This window comes from Papio anubis, chromosome 4, assembly GCF_008728515.1.
Source record: "Papio anubis isolate 15944 chromosome 4, Panubis1.0, whole genome shotgun sequence".
NCBI lineage: Eukaryota > Metazoa > Chordata > Mammalia > Primates > Cercopithecidae > Papio > Papio anubis.
In genome coordinates, this window is record NC_044979.1 from 166323994 (window position 1) to 166348270 (window position 24277).

The window sequence follows — 24277 nt, forward strand, 5'->3', positions numbered from 1 at the left end:
TGTGGAATACCTTTTTCCATCCTTGTTCTTCCAATGTGTATGTGTCCTTAAAAGCAACATGAGTTTCTTGTAGGCAACATTTAGTTGGGTATTTGTTTATATATATACACACACGTATATATATAAATTATGTGAATATATATGAATATATATGTGAATATATGTATGAATATATATGTGAATATATATATGAGCATTTTCTTGTTTTCTGGTTGTTTTGTAGACCTTTTCTTTTCTTTCCTCCTCTCTGCTGTCTTCCATTGTAATTAGACAATGTTTTTCTACTGATACATGCATTTCACAGTGAGTACTTCCTGGGATCCCTTCGATAACTGAAATAGATCCCACACATTATTGTGGTAATATCTTACCTCTCTAATGAGCTCTTCTGCAAGTGTATTACTAATCTGTTGTCTTTCTTTCTCCTGCTTTGGAAATCATTTTCTGCACAGACACTCAGCAATTGTTTAAAACTTGGTCTAACAGGAGGTTAGCCTCAAAACTCATGTGAAATCTTACATTCTTCTTCCTAACTCTATAATAAAGTTGAGTATCATTTCTTAGCTTTATAGGCCATATCATTCTTATCCAGCTTGCCTACAACTAACGTTCAATGATCCTTTACATATACAGTCCCAGAATTTCAAAGTAGAAGTGAATGATGTGGATAATTTCATTAAGTCCATGTTCAGAGTGCAGATTTACTCAGAATTTTCTAGGGGGTGGAGATACAAATTATTCAATAACTTCAGGATAGGGATGCTAACAAGACAGATTATTCCATCTTCATGTTGTGTTAGCCATTTGAAAAGTGTCTTATTTTGTTAAGTCTTCCTGTCTTTAAATTCTACCCATTGGACCTAGTTGTCTTCAGTGAAAAAACAAAGCAGAATAAACCTAATTCTCTATCATACATATCCCCTCCATACAAAACCTTTAAAAAATGCTAAGAAACATAAATATAAATCAAGCATAGTACAATGTCCAGAGACAAACTCTTATATATGTGATAAAATCATAGACTAACAATGGTCACCACCAATCAGTTACAAATGGTGAGCTGTTTGGTAGGTGGTGCTGGGGAACCTAGCTCAGTATAGTGAAAGATGAAACCATATGGAGATGTATCATTTATTATTTAAAAAACAAACTTTGCCAAGAATGCTAATTTAGAAAGAGGGTAAATCCTTGGTTCATGGCTTCTTTGTTGTTGAAATCCAACTGTAGGGTGTAATCCTTAAACATATGTCATTTTTGAATTTACTCAGAGTACTCTCATGTTTGTGTTATATATCAGTGCTTCCCACTAAAATGTAATCAATCAATAATTCATTACTCCATCAAGTCGAATGGATGGGGAATGGCGAGATGTTGATCAAAGGGTACAAAATTCTAGTTAGTAGAAATCAGATTTAGCAATCCCTTGCACAGAATGCTGACTCTAATAATTAATAATGCATCATATATTTTTAAATTACTGAAACAGTATATTTTAAATGTTTTCACCACAAAAATGTATCAATATGTGAGAAATTTGACTTGTTAATTGACTTGATTTAATCATTTCACAGTATTTTCTTGATTTTAGTCACATTTACGTTCTTCAAAACAAAATTTTAATGATTTTTACGTGTAAGAAACTTTTTTGATATTTACATTATGACATTAATAATAGTTGACTTTACTGTAAATTTCCTGTTCATTCTTTCTTTAACTTCATATCTTCTCCTGTTATTTCTGTGATAAGTGAATTCATACTTCATGACTTTTCTTCATTGAGAACACTCTTATTCCTAAATTCTGGGGTTCTTGCGGTTGCTTCACCCTCCATCTTTGCTTCTCGTTTTACACACTAGAAAATCTTCAGATCTTCTCTGCTACTCCGATTCCAATATTATGTATATGAAATAACTCCTAAAACTAAAATTGTCTGTATCAGTCTGGGCCCAGTCAGGAGATAGAAATACACAGCAAGTTTAACAGGAAAAGTTTCACATAAAAATCATAAACTATAATAATAGAGCATTTTTAAGATATGATGAATCTATATGCTACTCCAAGACTGTGGGAGAATACTGAAGGAAAAATAAACTTAGAAAAGGTACTCTACCTTCTGGCTTACTGTATTGAAAAGTTGTTGTGCTATAGTTAACTACGGTATTGCATACTTTGAAAAACTTATTAACAGAGTAGATATCCTGTTAACTATTCCTACCAAAGAGAGCAGAGGAGGTATCTTTTGTAGATGATGAATATGTCTATTACCTTCACTGTTGAGATGGTTTCATGAGCATATGCATATGTCCAAATTCATGAAATTATATACATTACACATGTATACTTTTATATCAATTATATCTCAATGACATGAGGGATGTTGAGCTTTAGCCTGGCAAGAAACTTTATTTGGCCCTGTCGTTTGAAGAGTAGCACCATAAAGATCGTTCACCCAGAGTCCCCATGGGGCTCCTACCCAAACAGACACCCAGATTCCCTCTACAGGATGTCCCCACCCACTCTCCAGAGTCTATCTGAGGCCCACGGCTTCCCAGGCCCCTACATCCCCACATTTCCAGATGTGCATTGCTTGTTCACCAACTTTGCTTCAGAGGGTCACCTTCTGTCTCCCTGGTGACTACAGAACAAGTTTGATTATTTAGTCACTTAATGTTATCCAAAAGTTGCATTAGTGACAACATTCAAAATTTTTCTACCTATCTTGAAATATGCAATACATTGTCATTTGCTATGGTCACTCTATTGTGTAATGGAACACCAAAATTTATTCTAACTATAATTTTGTACTCACAGTCAAAATAATTTTGAAAAGAAATCAAAGTTGAAAGCCTCACACTACCTAATGTTGAGTTACTACAGTCCTGCAAAAAACAAAACTATGTGATATTGATGAAAGAATGGGCAATAAATAAGTAGTGATTGAAGGAATAAATAAATCTAAGGCTCCACTAATAAACCACTTGCCCGAAATTCCAGAGAAGACGTAAACACTAAAGTCAGTGATGATTGTAGTGCAAAAAAACACAAATTTTTACAAAAATAACTGAAATTTGTTTATGAAAAAAGTGTAATTTCCTCCAACTAAGAAGTATTTATGGATCAGCCATGCAAAATCTAATAATTTACATTTTGAATATAATTAGAATAAAATCTTCTGTCTCCAGGTAACACAATGGGAGCATTAACATCTTCTCAAAAATGAACAGGTTTGTTGAAGTAAAAACAGATAATATCCAATCCTTACATGAATGTAGAGATGTTAAAATGGGATATCCCCTGGGAAGAAGTATTAATCTTAAAATATTTCAAAGGCTGATTCTAGGATGATGCTCTAGTAGCAAGAGGAGTAGCATCTTCAGTAGCAAAATGGTTGGTAGATACAGCAGCCACAGTCAGAACCAGACCCATATCCATATCTGGAACCATATTCGCAGCCCCCATGGGCGTTCCCATAGTAGTTGAAACTCATGGTGCCAGAAGGTGAGATTTAGTCGAGGACAGATGGATTTTTCTGAAGTTTCAATGTAACATATGACCCTAGAACCTTTACATCCTGACAGGAGGAGCCAGGGCACATCATCAATTTCATGATTCGTGCAAAATAGGTTTAATACCTAGTATGTGCAAATCACCCCACTCAGTTGAAAATGAGAGGACCTGGTCTTTTCATAGCTATAGCATATGCCTTAAATAAACATATTATTATAGGTTTTCCAGTTTTATTGAGGATCCATTTTTTTGGTCACGTAGGCATTGTCTTGAGCCAATTACAAATCTCTAAGAACAGTTTCTATCCATTAGCCAGTCATCTGAACACATGATTCCAAAGATACATTTTACACAGGAAGGCTCTAGGAAGGGTTAGGCAGTTGATGTTTGAAAATGCAATCAATAAAATGAGTTTGACCCATTACTTTGACTAGCTTGCTAATTACTAATTCCTTTGTAGGTGATTTCATTGGAACCCAATGCTGCTGTATACAGAAACTCCTCAATATTTCATGTTACAGAGTTTCTATGAATTCAAATAGCCATGGATATAATATTCTGATAATATGTATTTACTTCTGGAGAAATTCCTTAACAAATATTAATCACCTCTAGATATTTATTTAGTTCAAACTAGAACAACAACAAATGAGTATCCTGTATGATAACAGCTGTTGAATGTTTTATGAATTTTAAATTCCTTTTAATCTTTTTATTTTAATCAAAATTAACACATGAAAGAGGTAGGTAGCATACTATAGATATTGAGGTGGAAAAAAGTTTAGGAAACTTACTAAAGGCACATATGAAGCACAAGTATGTATTCTTCTTTGCTGTGCTACATACAATCAGTACGTTGTTATTTGCTATTGTCACTCTATTGTGTAATAGAGCACCAAAATTTATTTTGAAATAAATACGTACAGAGATATATCAATGCCATATTTGTGGATTGAACTCAATATTGTTAAGATGTTCATTCTCCCAGAATGGATCTATGGATTCAACTCTATCCCCATAAAAATCTAAGCATGATATATATGTAGATATTAACAAACTGACTTGAATGTTTAGATGGAAAGGCAAAATAACTAGAAGAGCCAACATATTTTATTTAATTTGGAATTTGTAATTGACACATAATGTACACATTTATGGTGTAAAATGTGATGTGTCAATGCACATATATATAATATAATGACCTCCCTTCCTCATCATCGGGTGCTTAAATACTTACTGTAACAGGGATGTCATTATTTCGTGTGGTTATCCATTTCACTGTGTAATTACTCTGTTATAAAATTCCCCATATGCTTTAGGGTCTCTCATTTTTTTCATTGTCAATTGAGGTCCTAGATAAAATTTATTTAAATGTTTGGTACCCAGGGCATTCCCACCAAATATGGCTGCTAGTGCCTCTCACCTGTTCATTTTCACTCGAGAATAGAGTGTCCTTGAAGTTCATTGGAATGGCTGGCTTCCTGATCTCTGCTGATGTGCAGGTATGTTATCCCGGTTATCCAAGACAACCACACCTCTTACCAGGTAATTTAGAGAACAGAAGAAGAAGTGTGTGGTAATCATTTTCCATTATCCATAACAAATTATCACCAAAATAGCAGCTTAAAACAACATCCACTATTATCTCAGTTTTCGTAGATCAGAAGTCTAAGCACAACCTAGCTAGGATTTTGCCTCAAGGTCTCACATCATTGTAATTAAGGTGTCAGCCAGGACATCTGCAAAATCTCTTTGCCATGTAACTTGAATTGCCAGATTTCGTAAGTATGCCCCAAATATTGCATAAAACATACTTATACTAAAAAGACATATATTTTTAATCTGAAATTTACATTGATTTATTTTGTGTTTTATCTGCTAACCCTAAACATAATGTAATCACAGAAGAGATATCCCATCATCTTTAGTAAGATTAGAGACAAGTTATAGGTCCCTTCCCACACTCAATGAGAGTAAACCACACAAGCGTACGGTTATTGGGGGCCATCTGAGAATAGCAACAATTCACACCTGCAATGTTTTTTCTTTTTGGCTCAACTGTGATTACATTTCTCCCAGGAGAGATAATGGCTGTAGCAATAACATTCCAATATGTGAACTTTTTAATTTATATAAACTTAAAGGGTACAAGTGCAATTTTGTTTCACAGATATATTGTATAGTAGTAAAGTCTGGGTTTTTATTGTATTCATCACTCAAATAATGTACATTTTACCCACTAAATATTTATTTTTTTCTTCCCTGCCTAGAAGGATATTTCTTTCTTCTATGATTGATCAACTTCTATTCATCCTTCATATTTCAGCTAGAAATCTGTCTCTTTTTCAGAAAGTTTCCTCATCCTTCTTTCTACTTTTTCTTAGTCCTGGCCCTTCTTCTGATTTATTCCCCTGTACTTCTCAAATACTTCTGTGTGTAACTGTTTTATAGCAATACTCCAATCTTTGTAGCCTGTGGTCTTCTATGCCTTTCCTATGTTTTTGGAAAGCAAGGATGAAATATTTTACTTCACTGTTCATAGTACATAATGAAATGTGTTTTATTAGGAGCTCAATAAATATTTGATAAATGAGACTTCACGGTTATCTAATTTAGAAGTGATTCTATACCTTCAAGAAAACAATCTCTTCATCCATGCCCTTTTGCCCTACCTCTTCTCAAGACTTCAATTTTTTTTCAAGAATCAAGGGTGTCTGGGAACAGAATTTATTTGACCATGGGTGGCTGAATTTTGACTTTAGTTCTGACTGTCTTTTTATATCCCAAATGAGTATTAGATTTCTGCAGCCAGACATATTACAATTGGCCCCTCCTTCCAGATATAGAAACATAAAAGTTCTCATTCTGCACTTTTTTTTTTATACAGCATCACCATTTTCACAATCAAGTTTCAAAGCACAAATCACTTTCTTTAGTATCCTAGATTAGGATGGAAGTAAAAATGGATACGTAAGATCAGTTAATTCCATACCTCTTTCTGACTTTGTAACTTCCTCCTAGAATAACTCTTAACAGTGAGAGAGAGAGCCAACCGAGGTTTAAATACGTCCAATAATAGAGCGCCTAATGAGGAAGTAATTCTTGTTTCAGATGCTGTCACATATTAAAAAGAGATCTTGTGTTGAGGAATTTATGTCATTGTTACACATTCCATCTAATTAGTTTCTCAAAAACAACACAGGGCACATCTGCAAAACTAGTCTTACTAATTTTGCAATACCAGTCCTGAAGATATATAACTATATATATGACCCCAAATTCCCCACAATTCTAAGTGCTAAGGAAAAAATATATACTTTTTAGATATTTTCTTCCCTAGATGTTTCTCCTTTTTCTTTCTCTATTGAAGTCTAAGATTTTACAGGTTCTACCTTCACCAAGTCTCTGATGTTCATCTGTTCTTTTCCATTATCTACACTGAAGTGCAGATCTCTTTAACCAGTATCCAAATCGTTATTATACTTACATTTTAACCTTTCTGTCTCTTCCATTCCAACCCATTTTTGTGCCATTAGCATTTTCCTAAAGCAGGCTTTTCTGTGGCATTCTGTGTGTGTGTGTGTGTGTGTGCGTGTGTGTGTGCATTATTGCTCGTTAATGTGGAAAAAATGGATAGACCCAGAGTCATGAAACACAAATACTTAAGAACAAACCCTTAATGAAAATCAATTAAGAACAGAAGACTCAGCCAATAAGCAGCCATTTTTTCAGGGACTATATTTAAAATACGTGACATCTAGTACGTCACAGGCATGGACCAAGCAGAATGGAAAGCACAATTAGAAAGAGCAGCTTAGCATTAGCCCACCCAATCTTTGAAGACATCATAGAAATATAAGACAAAAGTGTAAGTCAATCGCATGCCTGAAACAAAAAAAAAAAAAAAAAGAAAAACTTGTTAGGACCAATGAAACATGTTTATTTGGAAATAGTTACAATATAGAAACATAAAATAAGAAGGTAGTAGGTTTACATCCGGACCATGGCCAGAGTTAGGTCTTCTGTCTTCCAGAAACATCATGGGGTAACTCAGGCCCCCACAACAGTAAGCAGGATTTCATAAGATGATCTGTTTTCTGCAGGTTCTGACTGCTCTCTATTCCGTAGAATCTGATGGAATTGTAGGACATTGAAACAGAAATGGCCTTGAAATGGTCCTTTTAGAAGAAACGGTCCACAGCAGTTATTTTCTAGCAGCAAGAATAACATCTTCTATAGCAAAATGGCCGGTAGCCACAGCAACTAGAGCTAGAGCCGTAGCCAGAGCCGTATCCACAACCATAGTTGGAGCCATATCCACAGCCATAGCCAGAGCCATAACCACAGCCGTAGCCAGAGCCATAACCACAGCCAGAGCCAGAGCCATAGCCACAGCCGTAGCCAGAGCCATAGCCACAGCCGTAGCCAGAGCCATAGCCACAGCTACCACATGAGTTTCTGTAGTAGTTGCAACACATGGTGTCTAGAGATGGGTGTTTAGTAGTTCAGTAGAGAAGCAGGTGGGCAATTCTGAAGTCTGAATGTCATCTTCTGCCCTGAGACCTTTATATACAACCAGAAGTGGGTGGAGCACACAACACAGACTCTGTGGCCTCATTACAACAGCAATTTACATTTTTAAAAAGTTCATCATTCTAAGGACAATGAGTGTTTCAGGTAATTATGACCAGGATTTGCCCCTAGCCAGCCATGAGAATTGTAAAGAAACAGCTGTAACCCGCACATGGAACAAGCATGCCTTGTGGAGTGTAATCAAACCTAATTTAGATTTTTTTACTCCAGGGGCTATTATCTCTTCTGTACTTCCAGGTACACACATACCTGTGCACTGGGAGATGTCCCAGCATTTTCCATCTCAGTAATCAACAAGAAATTCCCAGACTAGAGTTGAGAAGCAAACAGCAAAGGCACAAAATGAGGCATTCTTAGGTTACACTTGCAAGAAAGTAGATGGAGCCCATGCAGGATGGCCACTGCAGTGGTGGCTAGAGCAAGAGACAGGTGAGGCAAAGATCTGAAGTGATGTAAAACAGAGGTCTGATACAATATAGTAAAATAAAAGCAACAGGATTTTTGCCCAATGCACCATAATCTACCCTAAGATTTCTTGGAACTTTTCAGTGTGTTACTTTCTTTGAAACATCTTGCCCACTTCATCAAATTTTTTTTAACTTTTATTTTAGGTTCAGGGGTACATGTGCAGGTTTGTTATATATGTAAACTCGTGTCTCAGGAGTTTGTTGTACAGATTATTTGATCACCCAGGTACTAAGCCTGGTATTCAAAAGTTATTTTTTCTCATTCTCTCCCTCCTCCCACCCTCCCCCTTCAAGTAGGCCCCTGTGTGTTGTTCCCCTCTTTGTGCCCATGTGTTCTCATCATTTAGCTCCCACTTATAAGTGAGAACTTCCAGTATTTGGTTTTCTGTTCTTTCATTAGTTTACTGCTAAGGATGATAGCCTCAGCTCCATCCATGTTTCTGCAAAGGACATGATTTTGTTCTTTTTGATGGCTGCATAGTATTCCATGGTGTATATGTACCATGTTTTCTTTGTCCAGCCTACCATTGATGGAAATTTAAGTTGATTCCGTGTCTTCGCTACTGACTTCCAATTTTTACCTTCCAAAATCCTGTTGACCCTTCAAAGCACAGCTTAGGCTATATGTCCTATGAAAGCATTCCTGGACATTCACAATAAGTGTTAAGCATCACTCCACCATTCTTCTAGGGATCTATTTGCTCAATTCTATTATGGTCCTCAATATGTTATACTGGCATACTCTTATTTTATTCATCTGATTCCCTCAGATGATTGTGAGTTATTTATGGTCAATAACTTTGTCTTTATTTTCTGTGAATCTAACAAACTAGGGGCACTCACTAACTTAAACGAAAGCCTATGAGATTTCTTCCAGCTGTAAATGTTTTTATTTTAAATTAGAGGATGTTATATGAGAAAGATAACAATAATAAGTATTATTATTTATATTTCCCTTTATAGTTTTCTCTACATCCTCACCAACGTCTGTTATTTTTTGTCATTTCAATAACAGCCATTCTGAGTGGTATAAGATGATGTCTTTGTGGTTTTAATTTGCATTTCTGTGATCGTTAGCAATGTTGAGTATGTCTATTTGCCGATGATATGATCTTAAATAAAGAAAAACCTAACAACTTTACCGAAAAATGTTACCGAATTCATTTATCAAAACTTATTGTATACACAACATTATATGTATAGTATTATATATGTGTAAAATATATATACAAGAATATAGTAACCAAAGCAGTATGGTAGTGGTATAAATATAGATATATAGGTCATTGAAAAAGAAGAGAGAACCTGGAAATAAAGCCATATATTTATAGCCAGCTGTTCTTTGACTAAGTCAACAAGAAAATACATTGGGGAAAGGACACCCTCTTCAATAAACGATGCTGGGAAAATTGGATTGCTATATGCAGACGAATGAAATTGGACCCCATCTCTCACCATACACAAAAATCAACTCGAGATGTAATAAAGACTGCAATGTAAGACCTGAAACAATAAAAATACTGGAAGAAAACCTAGGGAAAACTCTTCTGAACATTGGTCAAGGCAAATAATCCATGACTAATACTTCAAAAGTATGCAACAAAAACAAAAATAGATGAATGGGACTTAATTAAACTAAAAAGCTTCTGCACAGCAAAAGAAATAATTAACAAAATGAACAGACAACCTGAAGAATGGGAGAAAATATTTGCAAACTATGCATCTGACAGGGGCTAATATTCAGAATGTACAAGAAACTCAAACACTTTAACAACAACCACCAAAAAAAAAAAAAAAACACAAATAATTTCATGAAAAAAGTGGACAAAGAACATGAATAGACATTTTCCAAAGTAGACATCCTGTTACAATTTTTGAGTCACATTTACATTTATTACTTACTTTGATTCTTATGAAAACAATGTAAAGTAAGAAGTTGTGTTTTTGTTATTTTCCAGCTTTATTGAGGCATAATGGACAAAGACAATCATGTGAGCTTAAGTTATACAACATGATGATTTGATACACACATTTACTGAGAAATGATTGATACAATCAAGTAAGTTAACACAATAATCACATAAATAGCATTTTTGTTTTGTTCTCTGGTGAGAACAATTAAGATCTACCCTTTCAGCAAATTTCAAGCATACAATGCAGTATTGCTAACTATAGTTAGTTACCACGAGGTAAACTGTATCTCCAGAACTTATTCTTCTTGTAACTGAAGATTTGTACTCTTAAACTAACATCTTCCCATTTCTTCCACCTCCCCGACCCCTTGGCAACCACTATTCCACTCTGTTTTTGAATTCTACTTTTTTAGATTCCACATATCAGTAAGATTACTCAGCATTTGTCTTTCTCTGGCTGACTTGTCACTTAGTATAATGTCTTCCACGTTTATCTATGCTGTTGCAAATGGCAGGATTTCTTTCCTTTTTATAATATTCCATTACAAATATACACCACAATTTATTTTTTCCTTCACCCATTAGTGAACAGTTAGGTTCTTTCCATGTCTTGGCTATTGTAAATAGTGCTGCAACAAACATGGGAATTCATATATCTCTTTGAGCTACTGATTTTGTATCCTTCACATATAAACCCAGAAGTAGGGTTAAATCATGTGGTAGTTCTAATTTTCATTTTTTGAGGAACCTCCATATTGTTTTCCATAATGGCCATATGAATTTATATTCCCATCAAAAACAGTGCACAAATGTTTTTTATGGCACTTCCTCGCCAACGCTTGTTATCTCTTATCATTTTTATAATACCCATCACACCAGGTATGAGGTGATAGCTCACTGTGATTTTGATTTGTATTTCTCTGATGATTATTGATGTAAAGCAACTTCCATGTACCTATGGTTTTTGTTTTTACACACATCACAGATGTGAAAACAGAAGCCACAGGTAGTTGTCACTTGCCCAAGGACTCTCAGCTGTTTAGTGGTAGAATCAAATCGATTTAACCCCTGCAAGAATATTAAAGCTCAGGAAGGACCCATAAATTATTTTTTCCTTTAGTTTTTCAAATGGAAAATATGCACTTCGTTTGACTAAAATTGCCAGTATTTTGCAACTTTTGTCTTACACCTCTACCATCTGGATTTTCTTTCTTTGTGGTCTTTACAATCCTAGCCAAAATTCCTAAAACTCTATACCAGCTTCTAGTACTTTCATAATTTAACTTTCATGTGCAGAACTTTAATCAATGTGGAATTTCTTATGCATATAGTGTGAGGTAGGTATTTATATCTTTGTATCTAAACAGGTGGGACATTGATCAATCCCATTGCTGTGGTTTCAATGTTTGCCCCCTTCAAAACTCATGTTGCAACTTAATTGCCATTGGAAAGGTATTGGGAGGTAAGACCATTATGAGGTGTTTAGATCTTGAAGGCTCCACCCTTATAAATGGACTAAAACCATTATCACAGGAGCAAGTCTGTTATTGCGGGAATGGGTTCACCCCATCTTGCTCTCTCTCTTGCCCTCTCTTGGTCTTTCACCATGTGATGCCTTCTGCCATGTTTTGATGCAGCAGGAAGACCCTCACCACTTTGATACTGGATTTTCCAGCCACCAGAACTATGAGCTAATAAGTTTCTGTTTATTATAAATTACCCAGTCTCGGGTATTCTGTTGTAGCAGCACAAAACAAACTAAGGCACAGATTTACTGAATAAACTATCCCAGATGGAAAATTTGTGTATACAGGGACTTCGCTCCTCCCCTGAAGTCTGCAGCACTGGCAACACTGGTCCTATTGCCTCAGGCTGACCTACTGCTTATACCTGGATAACCTGGTTAGACTTCCTAATCTTTGCTAGTGGCCTAACATGACTTCTCTTTCTAGCCAGTGTCCTTACCTGGCCAGTTTGTTATGATTGGCCCTCTAAGACAACACTCTACAATAGAAATATACCATGAAACACATTGAGAAATTTAGATTTTCCAATGTCCACATTTTAAAAAGATAAAAAGAAACAGGTGAATTAATTTTATACCATATTATATTCACCCTAATGTCTCAAAATATTATCATTTAATATATAATAAATAATTTAAATGTATTTGATGCTTTCATTCTTTTTTCTATTAAGTCTTTGATATCTACTGTGTATTTTACACTTACAGTGCATTTCATTTTGAACTATCCGTATTTTGAGCGCTCAACAGCTGGCTAGTAGCACCATATCAGACAGTGCAGCTCACTCAAGAGACGTGATAATTCTTTTATGGAAGTGGACACTGATTAAAATTTCACAGTGGAGCCTCCTACTCTTTCAATAAACTGACAGCTTATTTTCTTCTTTCCTTGAATTTCTTGGCCTTGAATTCCATTTTCCATCTCTTGTAACTGACCAAATCTACCTCATCCTTTATGGTTCTCTTCCTATCATTCTTTGGAAGCAATTTCTGACCCTTGTCGAGCCTTCTCTTTCCACATTCGGATTTAAGTTTCCCCCTTGAGCTCTTCTTGGTAACACCATCATACCTGCAAGCATACCTGCTATGTATGATTTAGTATTTTGTGTCCCGCTGAAGATTTTGAATTCTTAGAAGGGACTATGTGTTTTATCTCTCTGTCTCCACACCAATCACATCACATAGCTGAAACATGAATCTTAATGTTTGTTAAATAACTAAAAGAACAAATTTTACAATTTAGATTTTACAATTTACATCCTCTACAATATGTAATAACATATTCCAAAAAAAGGACTTTTGTGTTTCTTTATAAAGGAACTTTGAAGCTTAAATCATTTTCCGACCACAGAAAGTATTGTGAAATATAAATAGTTTTTCCTTCCCTCCATAATGTGTTACACATGTAAATTCACATATCCATTTTTCCCAACCTCCACCAAACAGGCCACACCTACACAAGTGTGCACACACACACACACACACACACACACGAACCTTCTCTAATTTTACCATCTCTGTCTCTGTTAACATTATCACCATTTTCTCATTTCACACAAGCTGAATGTCTCAAAATTTTCTTAAACTGAGATAGCCACAATATTTCAGGTTTTCAAGATATGTTAAGTGTCATCCACTGCTTGCAATACTATAATAACCTCAGAGTTCCAGAAAGCACAGTTTGTCTGCAGATCTGACTCACAAATACTCCAGATGTGAAAGGTATCCTGCTCTTGGAAGAAACCCCGATTGTCCATCAGTTGGACAGATTCCATCCTGGATGTAGCCTTCCTCCTGGACTGATATTGATTGTTGGGCTATCTTTCTCAGAGCCAGACATTTTGTGGGGTCACCCAGCTCCAGGGACCTCAGAGAACCAGACTTCGTGTAATGGTCCCTGTTGTGTGGATGAAACAGGGATACCGTTATTACTGTTGATTGTAAGAAGTTTCTACTGAATCCAGAAGACTCTCTGTTGTAAGATTTAAATGATAGAGTTTGGATGGTCTAGAACTGGAGGAAAGGACACTAAAATCAGAATCCAAGAAGCAGTAAACACTCCACATCAGAAAGTCAGCCAGGAAACTAGAACAAACCCTTTAATCTCATTTTTATGACCACCCCAATCTAAAAAGAACTCCATTAAGATACTAGACCTTGCTCTTTTCTAACTGAAAACTGTGTCATCACACATCACATCCAAAACTCAATGAACTGCTCTCCCCCTTGGTACTTACTACTGTCTTTTTTAGTCTTTCTTTGCTGCTGAAAATGTTGTATTATGAGCTCAACTGTCACAATCTCAAAATACTTCTCTGAGCTGTCTCTCCAGTACTTCAAACATTAATCTCCTCTCCATTAAGCTGCTTTATTCCCTCTATAGCAATTATCTGTCTAATTCGTTTTTGCTTCTTTTTATTATTCTTTTTTTTTTTTTTTTTTTTTAAACGGAGTTTTGCTCTTGTTGCCCAGGCTGGAGTGCAATGATGCGATCTTGGCTCACTGCAACTTCCGTCTCCCAGGTTCAAGTGGTTCTCGTGCCTCAGCCTACCAAGTAGCTGGGATTACAGGTGCCCATCACCACGCCTGGCTAATATTTGTGTTCTTAGTAGAGACGGGGTTTCGCCACCTTGGCCAGACTGGTCTCCAACTCCTGCCCTCAAGTGATCCGCCTACCTCAGCCTCCCAAGGTGCAGGGATTAACAGGCGTGAGCCACTGGGCCCGGCCTATTTTTGCTTTTTTAAATCTTCATCTGTTAGACTATAAACACTCTGAGAACAGGACATTTGCTTATAATTTTTCTTCTGTGTCTTCAGTGTCTAGGATGGTGTCTATGCAAAACTATTTGTTAAGTGAATTAAATCACATTTCTCAACCTCCATGTAAGCAAACAAATATATTTGTGCTTTTGTCAGATGTAGATAAATTTGATAGTACACTCTTTCTTCTAACTTACCCTTTTTTTAGGTTTTTATTCCTCATACCTAACACTTGAGCCTGACGCAAAATTTTCAACAATCCTGGAAGTGATCTCATCTATTGCATTACTTTTTTTTTTTTCTTTTTTGAGACGGAGTCTCACTGTGTTACCCAAGCTGGAGTGCAGTGGCGCAATCTCGGCTCACTGCAACCTCTGCCTCCTGAGGGTTCAAGGAATTTTCCCGTCTCCACCTCCTGAGTAGCTGGAATTACAGGCATGCGCCACCAAGCCCCGCTAATAATTTGTATTTTTAGTAGTGACAGGGTTTCACGATGTTGGCCAGGCTGGTCTTGAACTCCTGACCTCAGGTGATCCACCCACCTCGGCCTCCCAAAGTGATGAGATTACATTACTTCTTTAAGCACTCAGGCTATATCTCCTCCCTGAGACTTTTGTCATAACATCCTGAATAGGTGTCACTTCCCCTCCCTTTTCCCCTCCAGCTCCATTCTAGACACTCAGTGCCATTTCCAAAGCACAGTTCTGAAATAATCTGTGATTTGTGCTTGGGCATGTGAGAGCCTGAGCATGTGGGATATGAGAAGCAGATAGAGAAGACATTATTTATGATGCAAGTATAAGAGGAAATAATTGCGGTATATCAAGGAAATACCTAAGGTTCAGCCAACATACTGTTAGCCCAATTTTCAAGAGATACCAAAACACCCCAAGAAAGGAGTAATTCACAAGCAAATACACAAAGATTTTTAGAAATAAAGAACCATTTTTATTGCAAAAGATTGCCTTCCCCAACTGTGGATGTTTGATCATTAATGCAGTCATAACAGACAATCAGAGATTAAGGGAGCAAAAGATAACATTTGGAAAACAGTCAGATGACACCATGGATCCCATGGCCGTGATTTCATTCAAAGAAATGTGAGGCTAGAGGTCCAAAACTCTGTCAAGCATGTAATTCTTGGATATAGAAATCTTGGAGTATGAATCCTTGAATCAGCATTATCTTTAGATGTGTCATTTTAGAAGCAAATGGTCATCTGACAGTGATATTTTAGCAGGAAGAATAGCATCTTCTAAAGCAAAATGGCTGGTAGCCACAGTAGCCAGAGCCAGAGCTGTATCCACAGCCATAGCCAGTTCCATAACCACAGCCATAACGGGAGCCAAACCGACAGCCATACCCACAGCCGTAGCCAGTTCCATAGCCACAGTCATAGCCGGAGCCATAGCCGCAGCCATAACCAGAGCCATAGCCACAGCCATAGCCGGAGCCATAGCCACAGGAGTTGCCATAGTAGTTGCAACACATGTTGTCAAGAGGAGAGAATTGAGATGGGTTTCAAGAAGATGCTTCTGAGGTGTGGATGTCTTCTGCTTCCCTGAGACCTTTATATACTGTCAGTAATTGCCAAAGCATACCATTCACTCCCTGACTTAGCCAACAAATATTTGAACAGCTATTATGTGCCAGTCACTGTTGACCATCAATTTATATTTCATATAAATTATAAGCATAATATTTTGCTTAAAATGAGCCAATTATTTTGGAGCCTCTAGTTTCATTTCAGGAGCATCGTTTTAATCTGCTCTGCCAAAGAACTGTCTCAATGAAATCATGTGCCCAAATATAAAGCTGATACTGATTTTCAAAATCTCCTATCAGTAAATATATATCTTACATAACTAGTTTTGGGGGGATCATAACAAAATTTTATCCTTTTTTTTTCTCTCTCTTTTTTCCTAAAATGTCTACCTCTACCCATATGGAAGGAGACACCTCTATTCTCTTTCCGGAGTCATTACAGCTTCTTGCCAGGCTTCTTTCTACAACTCACTCTGCACTTCCACATCTACTCCTTGTCCAACCTCCCTCAAATCCCAAGAAACATGTTCACAGCTGATCATTCAAAGCCAGACTGTATGCTACCTGCAGGTGCTTTTTACATTTTCCTTCCATACACCAGGCAAACCAAGACCTTCGGGAGGCAGAGAAGCCCTCCTTTTTTCTCCCATTTCTTAAGCTATGTAAGTAATTGTCATTGAGGAGCCTTTTAAAACCTAACCAGCTTTGTTTGGATAAGGAATCAAAAAAATTCATTCAACCAGAAACTCCAGTTCTTTCCTCCAATACAGATTTCATCAAAGTTTTGCATGATGAAATACGGGTACATTCCTAGAATTTAATAAACCATTTTTTTCTCCCTTAACTACTATTCCTTGAACATTTACTTCAGAAGCTAAAGGAGAGTGGACAATTTCAGGTTGCTGACAGCAAAACCCCACCTTTAACAACTAACACTTCTATGATATAAAGTAGCACAAAAATAAACTTTGTCCCCTTTCCATACATGCATTTCATGCTACTCATTACCCACTTATTACGAGTTCTCAATCTTCCACAAAAATGTTCATTGTGATTTTGAAATACAAGGTGCCCTCTTTCTTCCCAATAATCCTCTCTATCACACTTATCTTTTCAAGATATGAAAGAGGAAAATGAGTATCATTTTTTTCTGCCATTAGTATTTTTCTTGACACCCTCAATTATCAACCAAAAACCTTCTGTTTATACATCAAAACTCAGAACTGGAATCACTTTCTTCAGGATGCCTTTCCTCATTGCTACTGCGGATTACATTTTCCCTTCAGTTGGCAATCTTTCCCTTTCCCTTTTTTTCTGCTGTCAGTCACTCGTCTCATCTGATCACTCTGCTATGTTTCGTCCCGAAGAAAAGCGAAAAGAAAATAGATCTCTGTCTCAATTTTTTCTTTTCCTTCAGTTTCTTTCTGTTTTTTTCATCCTTGAAATTCAAAACTATAAATTCTACTTCACAAGTAGATTATCTTGTTTGCTTCTATATGCAGACCAACACATATGCAATTCTTTAAAATTCCATGAATCCTTACACATAGCAAACTCTTCCCTACCTTCTCCCTAGACAAGTATGGAATGGTGATATTTACTTGCATAAATTTAATTGGATATTTCACTACATAGACACTAAACCGATCAATTCAATTTATCCATCATGGATTGAGAGCACGCCATATGTAAGGCACAATCAGAGCCAATCATACTGGTTTGCAATCCGTGCAGTTTATAAGGCCCAGTGCTCAGACAAGGTTCCTGTGCTTGGAGTTTAATGCTCTACAGCCCCCAGCTTTAAGTTCTTAATACTTTGTTGAAACTTTATCTTGTTTACTAATAAAAGCGTGATATTCTTGAGGAAAGAGACTATACCTTTCACATAGAAATTCCAGGCAAACCTGAGACCCAATCCACATTTTACATAAGAGGAACTTAAAAGTCAATAGGAGTCAAAGACTAGATCCAAATTGAAGCCACTGTAGCTTCAATTTGGGTCTAGTCTAGGTATGACTGTAGCAAACGATATTGATGCCACAAAGAATATTTTTTCTACTGAGGCTGAAAACGTGGTCAGAATTCAGGAACTGGTGTTCAGCCATAAAATTTCTATGACATTTCAAAATTGTCTAACGTGTATGGCATCTTTATTTTCTCTAATATTTTAAAAATTTTTGTCTTTATAGTCCTAGCAGGACCATGGTGATTCTGCAAGAGGATACCTGTAATTAGTGCTCGGACCTGTTACTTATGTATCTGTTATATAGGTTTGTGTGTGTGTGTGTGTATGTGTATTCGTGTATAAAACTATATATATGTTACCATCCATCACCTCAACTGCAAATTTACACAAGCAAGCAACTTATCTCTCCACTTGCAGGATACAGAATATCCATCTGGTATACTAAAAGTACTTAGAAAAGCAAAGGATTCAAGGGAAAAAATATTTTTCAATAAACTTCAACTTTTCATTCCTATCAGTAAAGGACTGAAACATTTATCCATCCATAATACAGATTAAGACTAGAATTCCATGTTATTTATCACGGTTCTTCAGACATTTATAATGACTGATGGTCCTTGTAATAATCCAGGTGAATTAGATTAGTGGGAAGTGATCTCACAGACACCGGCTCCTAGTTGTTGGTATTATAGGAAAGATACAGAACTCAGCAGAAACGAGATGCTATGCAGAACTGAGCAGCTTGCCTTGACCTGAGATCTCCCTCTCTCCTTGGTTCTTCCATGGGGTACACAGCTGTCAATAACATTCTCTGTGCAGTATGGTCCTGTTGGAATCAAGTAAATATGTAAACTCCTGCTCTTCACTTCCTTTTGCACTCATGTTCATATGACCATACTGGAAGAACTTACACTGAAACACTATGAACTTCATTTAAGAGAATATTTACAAACTCCAAAGCTCACTGGTTCTTGAAGCAAATCTAGATGTAGAGAGAGATGAAAACAATGTCAGGGCTTCCAGTGCCTTGGTGTCTTAATCAACAGTGCTTCCCATCTTTCCTATATCCTTGTATGCCTAAAGTCCTCTCCTGAAGTTCTAACACCAGGTTTAATCCAGAGAACAAGACCACAAATCCATTTACCTGCTTCCTCTCTTCTAACTAAAATGCATTCAGTTTTCACTGAATTCACAAAGATATCACTGATTCACAAAGAATCTCTGCTTTTTCCACATTGGGTTTCCTCATATCTAATTTTAGTTTTAAAATTTTAATATGTACTTAAACATTTTTGTTGGTTGCTTTGCTTTCTAGGCATCCACTGAACAACTCAGTTGAATTCCACAAACACTAACTGGGCCCATGCCATAGGAAAGATGTTGTCTTGGGAAATGAAAGTTTTCAAAGATAGATCATACGTGGTTTTTGTCTCAGGGTCAAGCATTTGCATTAATAAAGTGGCCCCCCCACAAAATGACCTCTGTTCCTCTTAGGAGCAACCTACCTTTTTACTGCCCCTATTTTAGGGCTCATTTCTTTCCACACTACAAGTAAAACAGACACAATGGAGCTAGTGCACACCCATATCAGTGGTTCTCAATGATGGTTTTTTTGCCCTCAGAGACACTTAATAATGTCTGGAGACATTTTCAGTTGTCACGACTTGGGAGAGCGGGAGAAGTTACTGGCATTACTGGCATCTAGTAGTAGAAACCAGGGAAGTAGCTAATCCTACAAGGTATAGAGTAGTCCCCAACAACAAAGAGTACTGAGGTCTAGAAACCCTGATTTATAGCTATACATCTACAAGTAGGCTTCTAAAACTACAGGTGTCCAATCCAAACTAACCCTTTCTTCTTATTTTATGCCCAGCATCTGACCCTTCTATCACCAAACACACAGTCCAAAAAAGTGGGTTTTTTCTTGTTTCTTTGTTTTTAACTTATCTCACTTGTCTGGGTTTCATTTAAATCATTGTCAGAATCAGATTGACTCTATACTTTTAAGTTACTTTTACTATAACAGCCACAAAATCCAAGTTGGAACAGAATATGTACTCAGGAAGATCAATTCTTCTCCTGGGTGCTCGAATTTGACAACAAAGGAATGAGTGGTGATCCAGCACTTTATTAAATGCCTTCAGCAGGGATTTTCACAAAGCCGCCAATTTCATTTTCTGATAATCTTTATTATGAGACATTTTTCTTTCAGTCGAGAAATCTTCCTATTTTTTCTGCTGTCTGTCACTGGCCTTATCTAATCACTCTACTATGTTTCATCCCTAAAAATAAGCATAAAGAAAATGAATCTCTGTTCCAATTGTTTTCTTTTCCCTAGGTTTCTTTCTTTTTCTATTATCCTTGAAATTCAAAATTATAAATTCTACTTCGCATCATTCCCTGGAATAGACACTTCGCTTTTCAACACTACTGCCAATACTCACTTCCAGGACACAATACCCCTGAGTTATTGAAAAGGTCTTCTATCAAGATTGCATTACCTCTAATCCTTTCCACTCAGATCTCTGGACACTCTTTCATAAGGGCAGAAACTATCTACATTCCCTGAAAATCCAGCTCTGAATACATGTTTGGCACATAATTTGCACGTAATATTTCTCTACCATAAAAAAGATGATTAAGTCAAACATATGTTCCATTGTTTGTGTGGCATTTATAAGCCATAAGATATTTGGATATACGTTTAAGTTCTCTGAACACCAGTTTCTTCTTTCTAAAATGGAATCTTAAGCTTTCTCACATCCTTTTTCATAGGTTTCATGCCTATGCAGTGCTTTAGGTCAGGAACTATATTCTGTAAATGTTATACCTTTGATTGTATTTTTCTCATACCATAGTTTTGAATTTTTGTCTAATAATAGCTTTTCGAATATCCATACTTATTTTTACTGAAATGCTGATTTTATCAGAATTTAATGTGATAACTTTGTAATTTAAAGGAGGTTGTCCCATGGTATATACATACATACTCTAATTTAAAATTTTTCTATGATGAAGAAGCAAAACCCCACAGAAAATGAATTATCCTCCCAGTAGCTTTTGTACACCCTTGACTGAGCCACTCTGTATAGTAATTTATTACTAAACATACAGTGTCACCCATATGTCATTAGGAATAGCATCATGCATGTTTTCAAGCTCAGCAATTATAAGATGATTTTATGTTGCATTTATAAAGCATATCACTTGAAAACATATTTAGCTACCAATCATGTGTTATGTAAAGGAAGCTCATGTGATTTTTATTGTTGTTGTTGTTGTTGTTGTTTGTTTTTGTTTTTGGAATACCACTAGAGTCAAAAGATCAGCCTATAATACAAAAATATTTTATTTTTAGGACTATGGCTATTTTGATAGCTTCATTGAGTGTCATCTCACAGTAAGAGTTTTAGTGAAGATCAAGGATTTATTATACAGTAAATCCTAAATATTAATAGGAGATATGTTTTAGAGATTTCCATAATTTGGGATGTACATAAATTTCCCCACTTACTGTACAGTAATTTTTTTCTAGCTTTCAATTCCAAGAGTTTTCTTGTCTAAATTTTCATTAAACAATGAAAAAGTTCTCTCTAACCTGTCCTTCTATATTGTAGTTAGTAAAGTGTCTTTACATACATTTCTTCAATTCATTCTCACAATCTGGTGAAATGAATAGGGCAGGTACTACTTGAACTAGTGTTTAAGGAAAGAAGCTGAAGCCCAAGATGATTAAGTCACTAGCCCAAAGTCACACAGCAGATGAGTGTAATCCATCAAGTGCCCCTCCTGGCCAGGCCTTCCAGATCATTGATGAGGTCTGTGCTGCTCTCTGGGTACCCTTCTTAGACTAGAGAAAGGCTATGAATTTCCTCTATAAATCTGCTTGGTTATTGCAGTTTTGCCAATACTGTCATAAATGCATAAGAAGATGGCTTTTTGTTCTGCTGCCCTATCACACTGGCCATTCCTGTTCATGCCTCAGGCCTCAATTCAAATGCCCCTCTTCTTGCAAATCTTTCTTATCTTCCCACTAAATAATCCCTCTGTATTTTAAAACTTTTATATTTATCACTATAAAAACAATAACTTCTTTCTATTCGTAATACTATCATATAACTTAAATAAGACTACTGATCCACTGAGGACTGACCCCATTTGGATAGATAGTTGATGGGTAAGCAAGCAGGTAGATAGGAAGGAGGGAGGGAGGGAGGGAGGGAGGGAGGGAGGGAGGGAGGGAGGAAATTCTCCAAAACATCTACCATAACATGAGCTATTTCTCTCTTTTCTTAGCCTCTAAGTTGAATAACAACTCCTTTCTACACTGCTGAGTACTGAGTACACAGAAGACCTAATCTTATTTGAAGAATTATTGAGATTTTACACCAGCCATGACTTTCTTTCAATTTATGTAAGATACTTAGCCTTGTGAAAAACTGACTCTCCTGTCTCCTTTACTGTCTTGTCTCTGTCATTACTGGCATCATTTTCTCGCTCATCAGGCTCAACAGTTCTGGGTCATTCTTGATGTGAAGTTCACAGAAGTTCAGGACCAGAATGAACACTAGGTCACCAGCTATTCTGCAGTTCTCACTCTGGTGATTTTGTCTGTCTTACCTGTGATTGGGAAGTTTTCATCACCTATATTCCCGTGGAATAGCCAATTTAGCTCTCAGGGATATACTTGTAAAAAAAATTAGAGGCTATTGCCCATTAGTCCCAATTCTGATCTCTGGAGACAAGAAGCAAATCCAACCCTCCTGCCATATTATAAACCTTTAAATGTAACCCATGTCACTTCTTCCCGCACAAGTCTAATATCTTTCCTCACAAAAGATCACAAGGATGCATTTCTACTAAGTTTCTCGTCCTTGGGCATCTCATCTACCTTCCTCTTTCATCATGTCCAAGGCTGAAATACTTGGCCTTCAGACTGCTTCATAAGTCCATCACTTTCTTCCCTTTATTGGTGACAAAACTCAATTCAGGCCCACATCACATCTTCCCGAATTCTCCTAGGCTCATGTCTCTTCCTTTCCAATCCACCCTACAAGATATTACAGATTTCCATAAACACAATTCTGAATCCTGTGCAATTGCCTATATAAGCATGTGTTTCTGTTATTTCTGATGTAATCACCAAATAGTAACTTGCTGAAGAAAAATACTTGGATAAATGTCTGAAAATGGTAAAGTCACAGGTAACCACACACATGAAATGACAATAAAACAGGAAGGTCACAAAATCTATAGTAATGGATGATTTTAAATAAGATGGATGACACAGACTTGATAGATTCAAAAATGTATTTTATTGGGAAACTGATTTGCCACGTAGAGCACAAATGCTCATGGCCATAGTCATACCATTGGAAGAAACCATGAAACTTAAGGGTTAAATTTCAGGAAACAGTTGGCATATAATCTTTCTTCCATTAACATCAAACCTCTATCTATGGCAAAAATAGTTCAAAGGGATTTAAATAGAGTCACAGCTGTCATCCTATTGTCACTTCAGCAGCAAATAATGCTCTGATAGTGATTTTCTAACAGAAAGAGGTCTAGCATGCTCTGTAGCAAAATAGATAATTAGCCATTGCAAACACAGCCAGAATGACAGCCATTGACACGGCCGTACCTTGACCCACCGCCGCAGCCAGAGCCAGGGCTATATCCACAGCCTCCACAGGGATCGCCATAGTAGTAGCAATTCACGGTGTTAGGAGGTGAATGTCAATGAATTATAAGGGGTAATTCTGCATGTCTGAATGGTCCCCACAATCGCGGACCTTCACATACAATCAGGGATGGGTGAAACACACTGAATCCACCTGGTCAGTCTCATAGAAATCTGCTTCAAAGGAGCTCATTTTAACTAGGCACTCCAGTTTTGTTAGGAGGTCACTCCAATTTTGTCAGAAAGGCTCTTCTAACGTACTTTTACCTGGGGTTTGTCTCTAGTTGATAATGAGCCTGGAGCAATACGGGCTTCTTTTTC

General features: G+C 36.7%; 2 protein-coding genes across 2 annotated transcripts; both read right to left on the reverse strand.

The window, feature by feature from the left end:
* Positions 1–149: 149 nt before the first annotated feature.
* On the reverse strand, positions 150–8778 carry LOC101014241 (keratin-associated protein 6-2-like). Its single transcript, XM_021935545.2, has one exon. The coding sequence runs from the start codon at positions 7983–7985 to the stop codon at positions 7719–7721; it is 267 nt and encodes an 88-aa protein (XP_021791237.1). The 5' UTR covers positions 7986–8778; the 3' UTR covers positions 150–7718.
* A 6462-nt stretch (positions 8779–15240) lies between these two features.
* On the reverse strand, positions 15241–22465 carry LOC116274600 (keratin-associated protein 21-1). The gene has a single exon (XM_031665707.1). It carries the CDS (start codon positions 16254–16256, stop codon positions 15999–16001), a length of 258 nt encoding a protein of 85 aa, XP_031521567.1. The 5' UTR covers positions 16257–22465; the 3' UTR covers positions 15241–15998.
* Positions 22466–24277: the final 1812 nt, after the last annotated feature.

Coding starts and splice junctions, on each gene's coding strand:
- LOC101014241 (XM_021935545.2), bottom strand. CDS start 7,985: ATGTGTTGCAACTACTACAGAAACTCATGTGGTAGCTGTGGCTATGGC.
- LOC116274600 (XM_031665707.1), bottom strand. CDS start 16,256: ATGTGTTGCAACTACTATGGCAACTCCTGTGGCTATGGCTCCGGCTAT.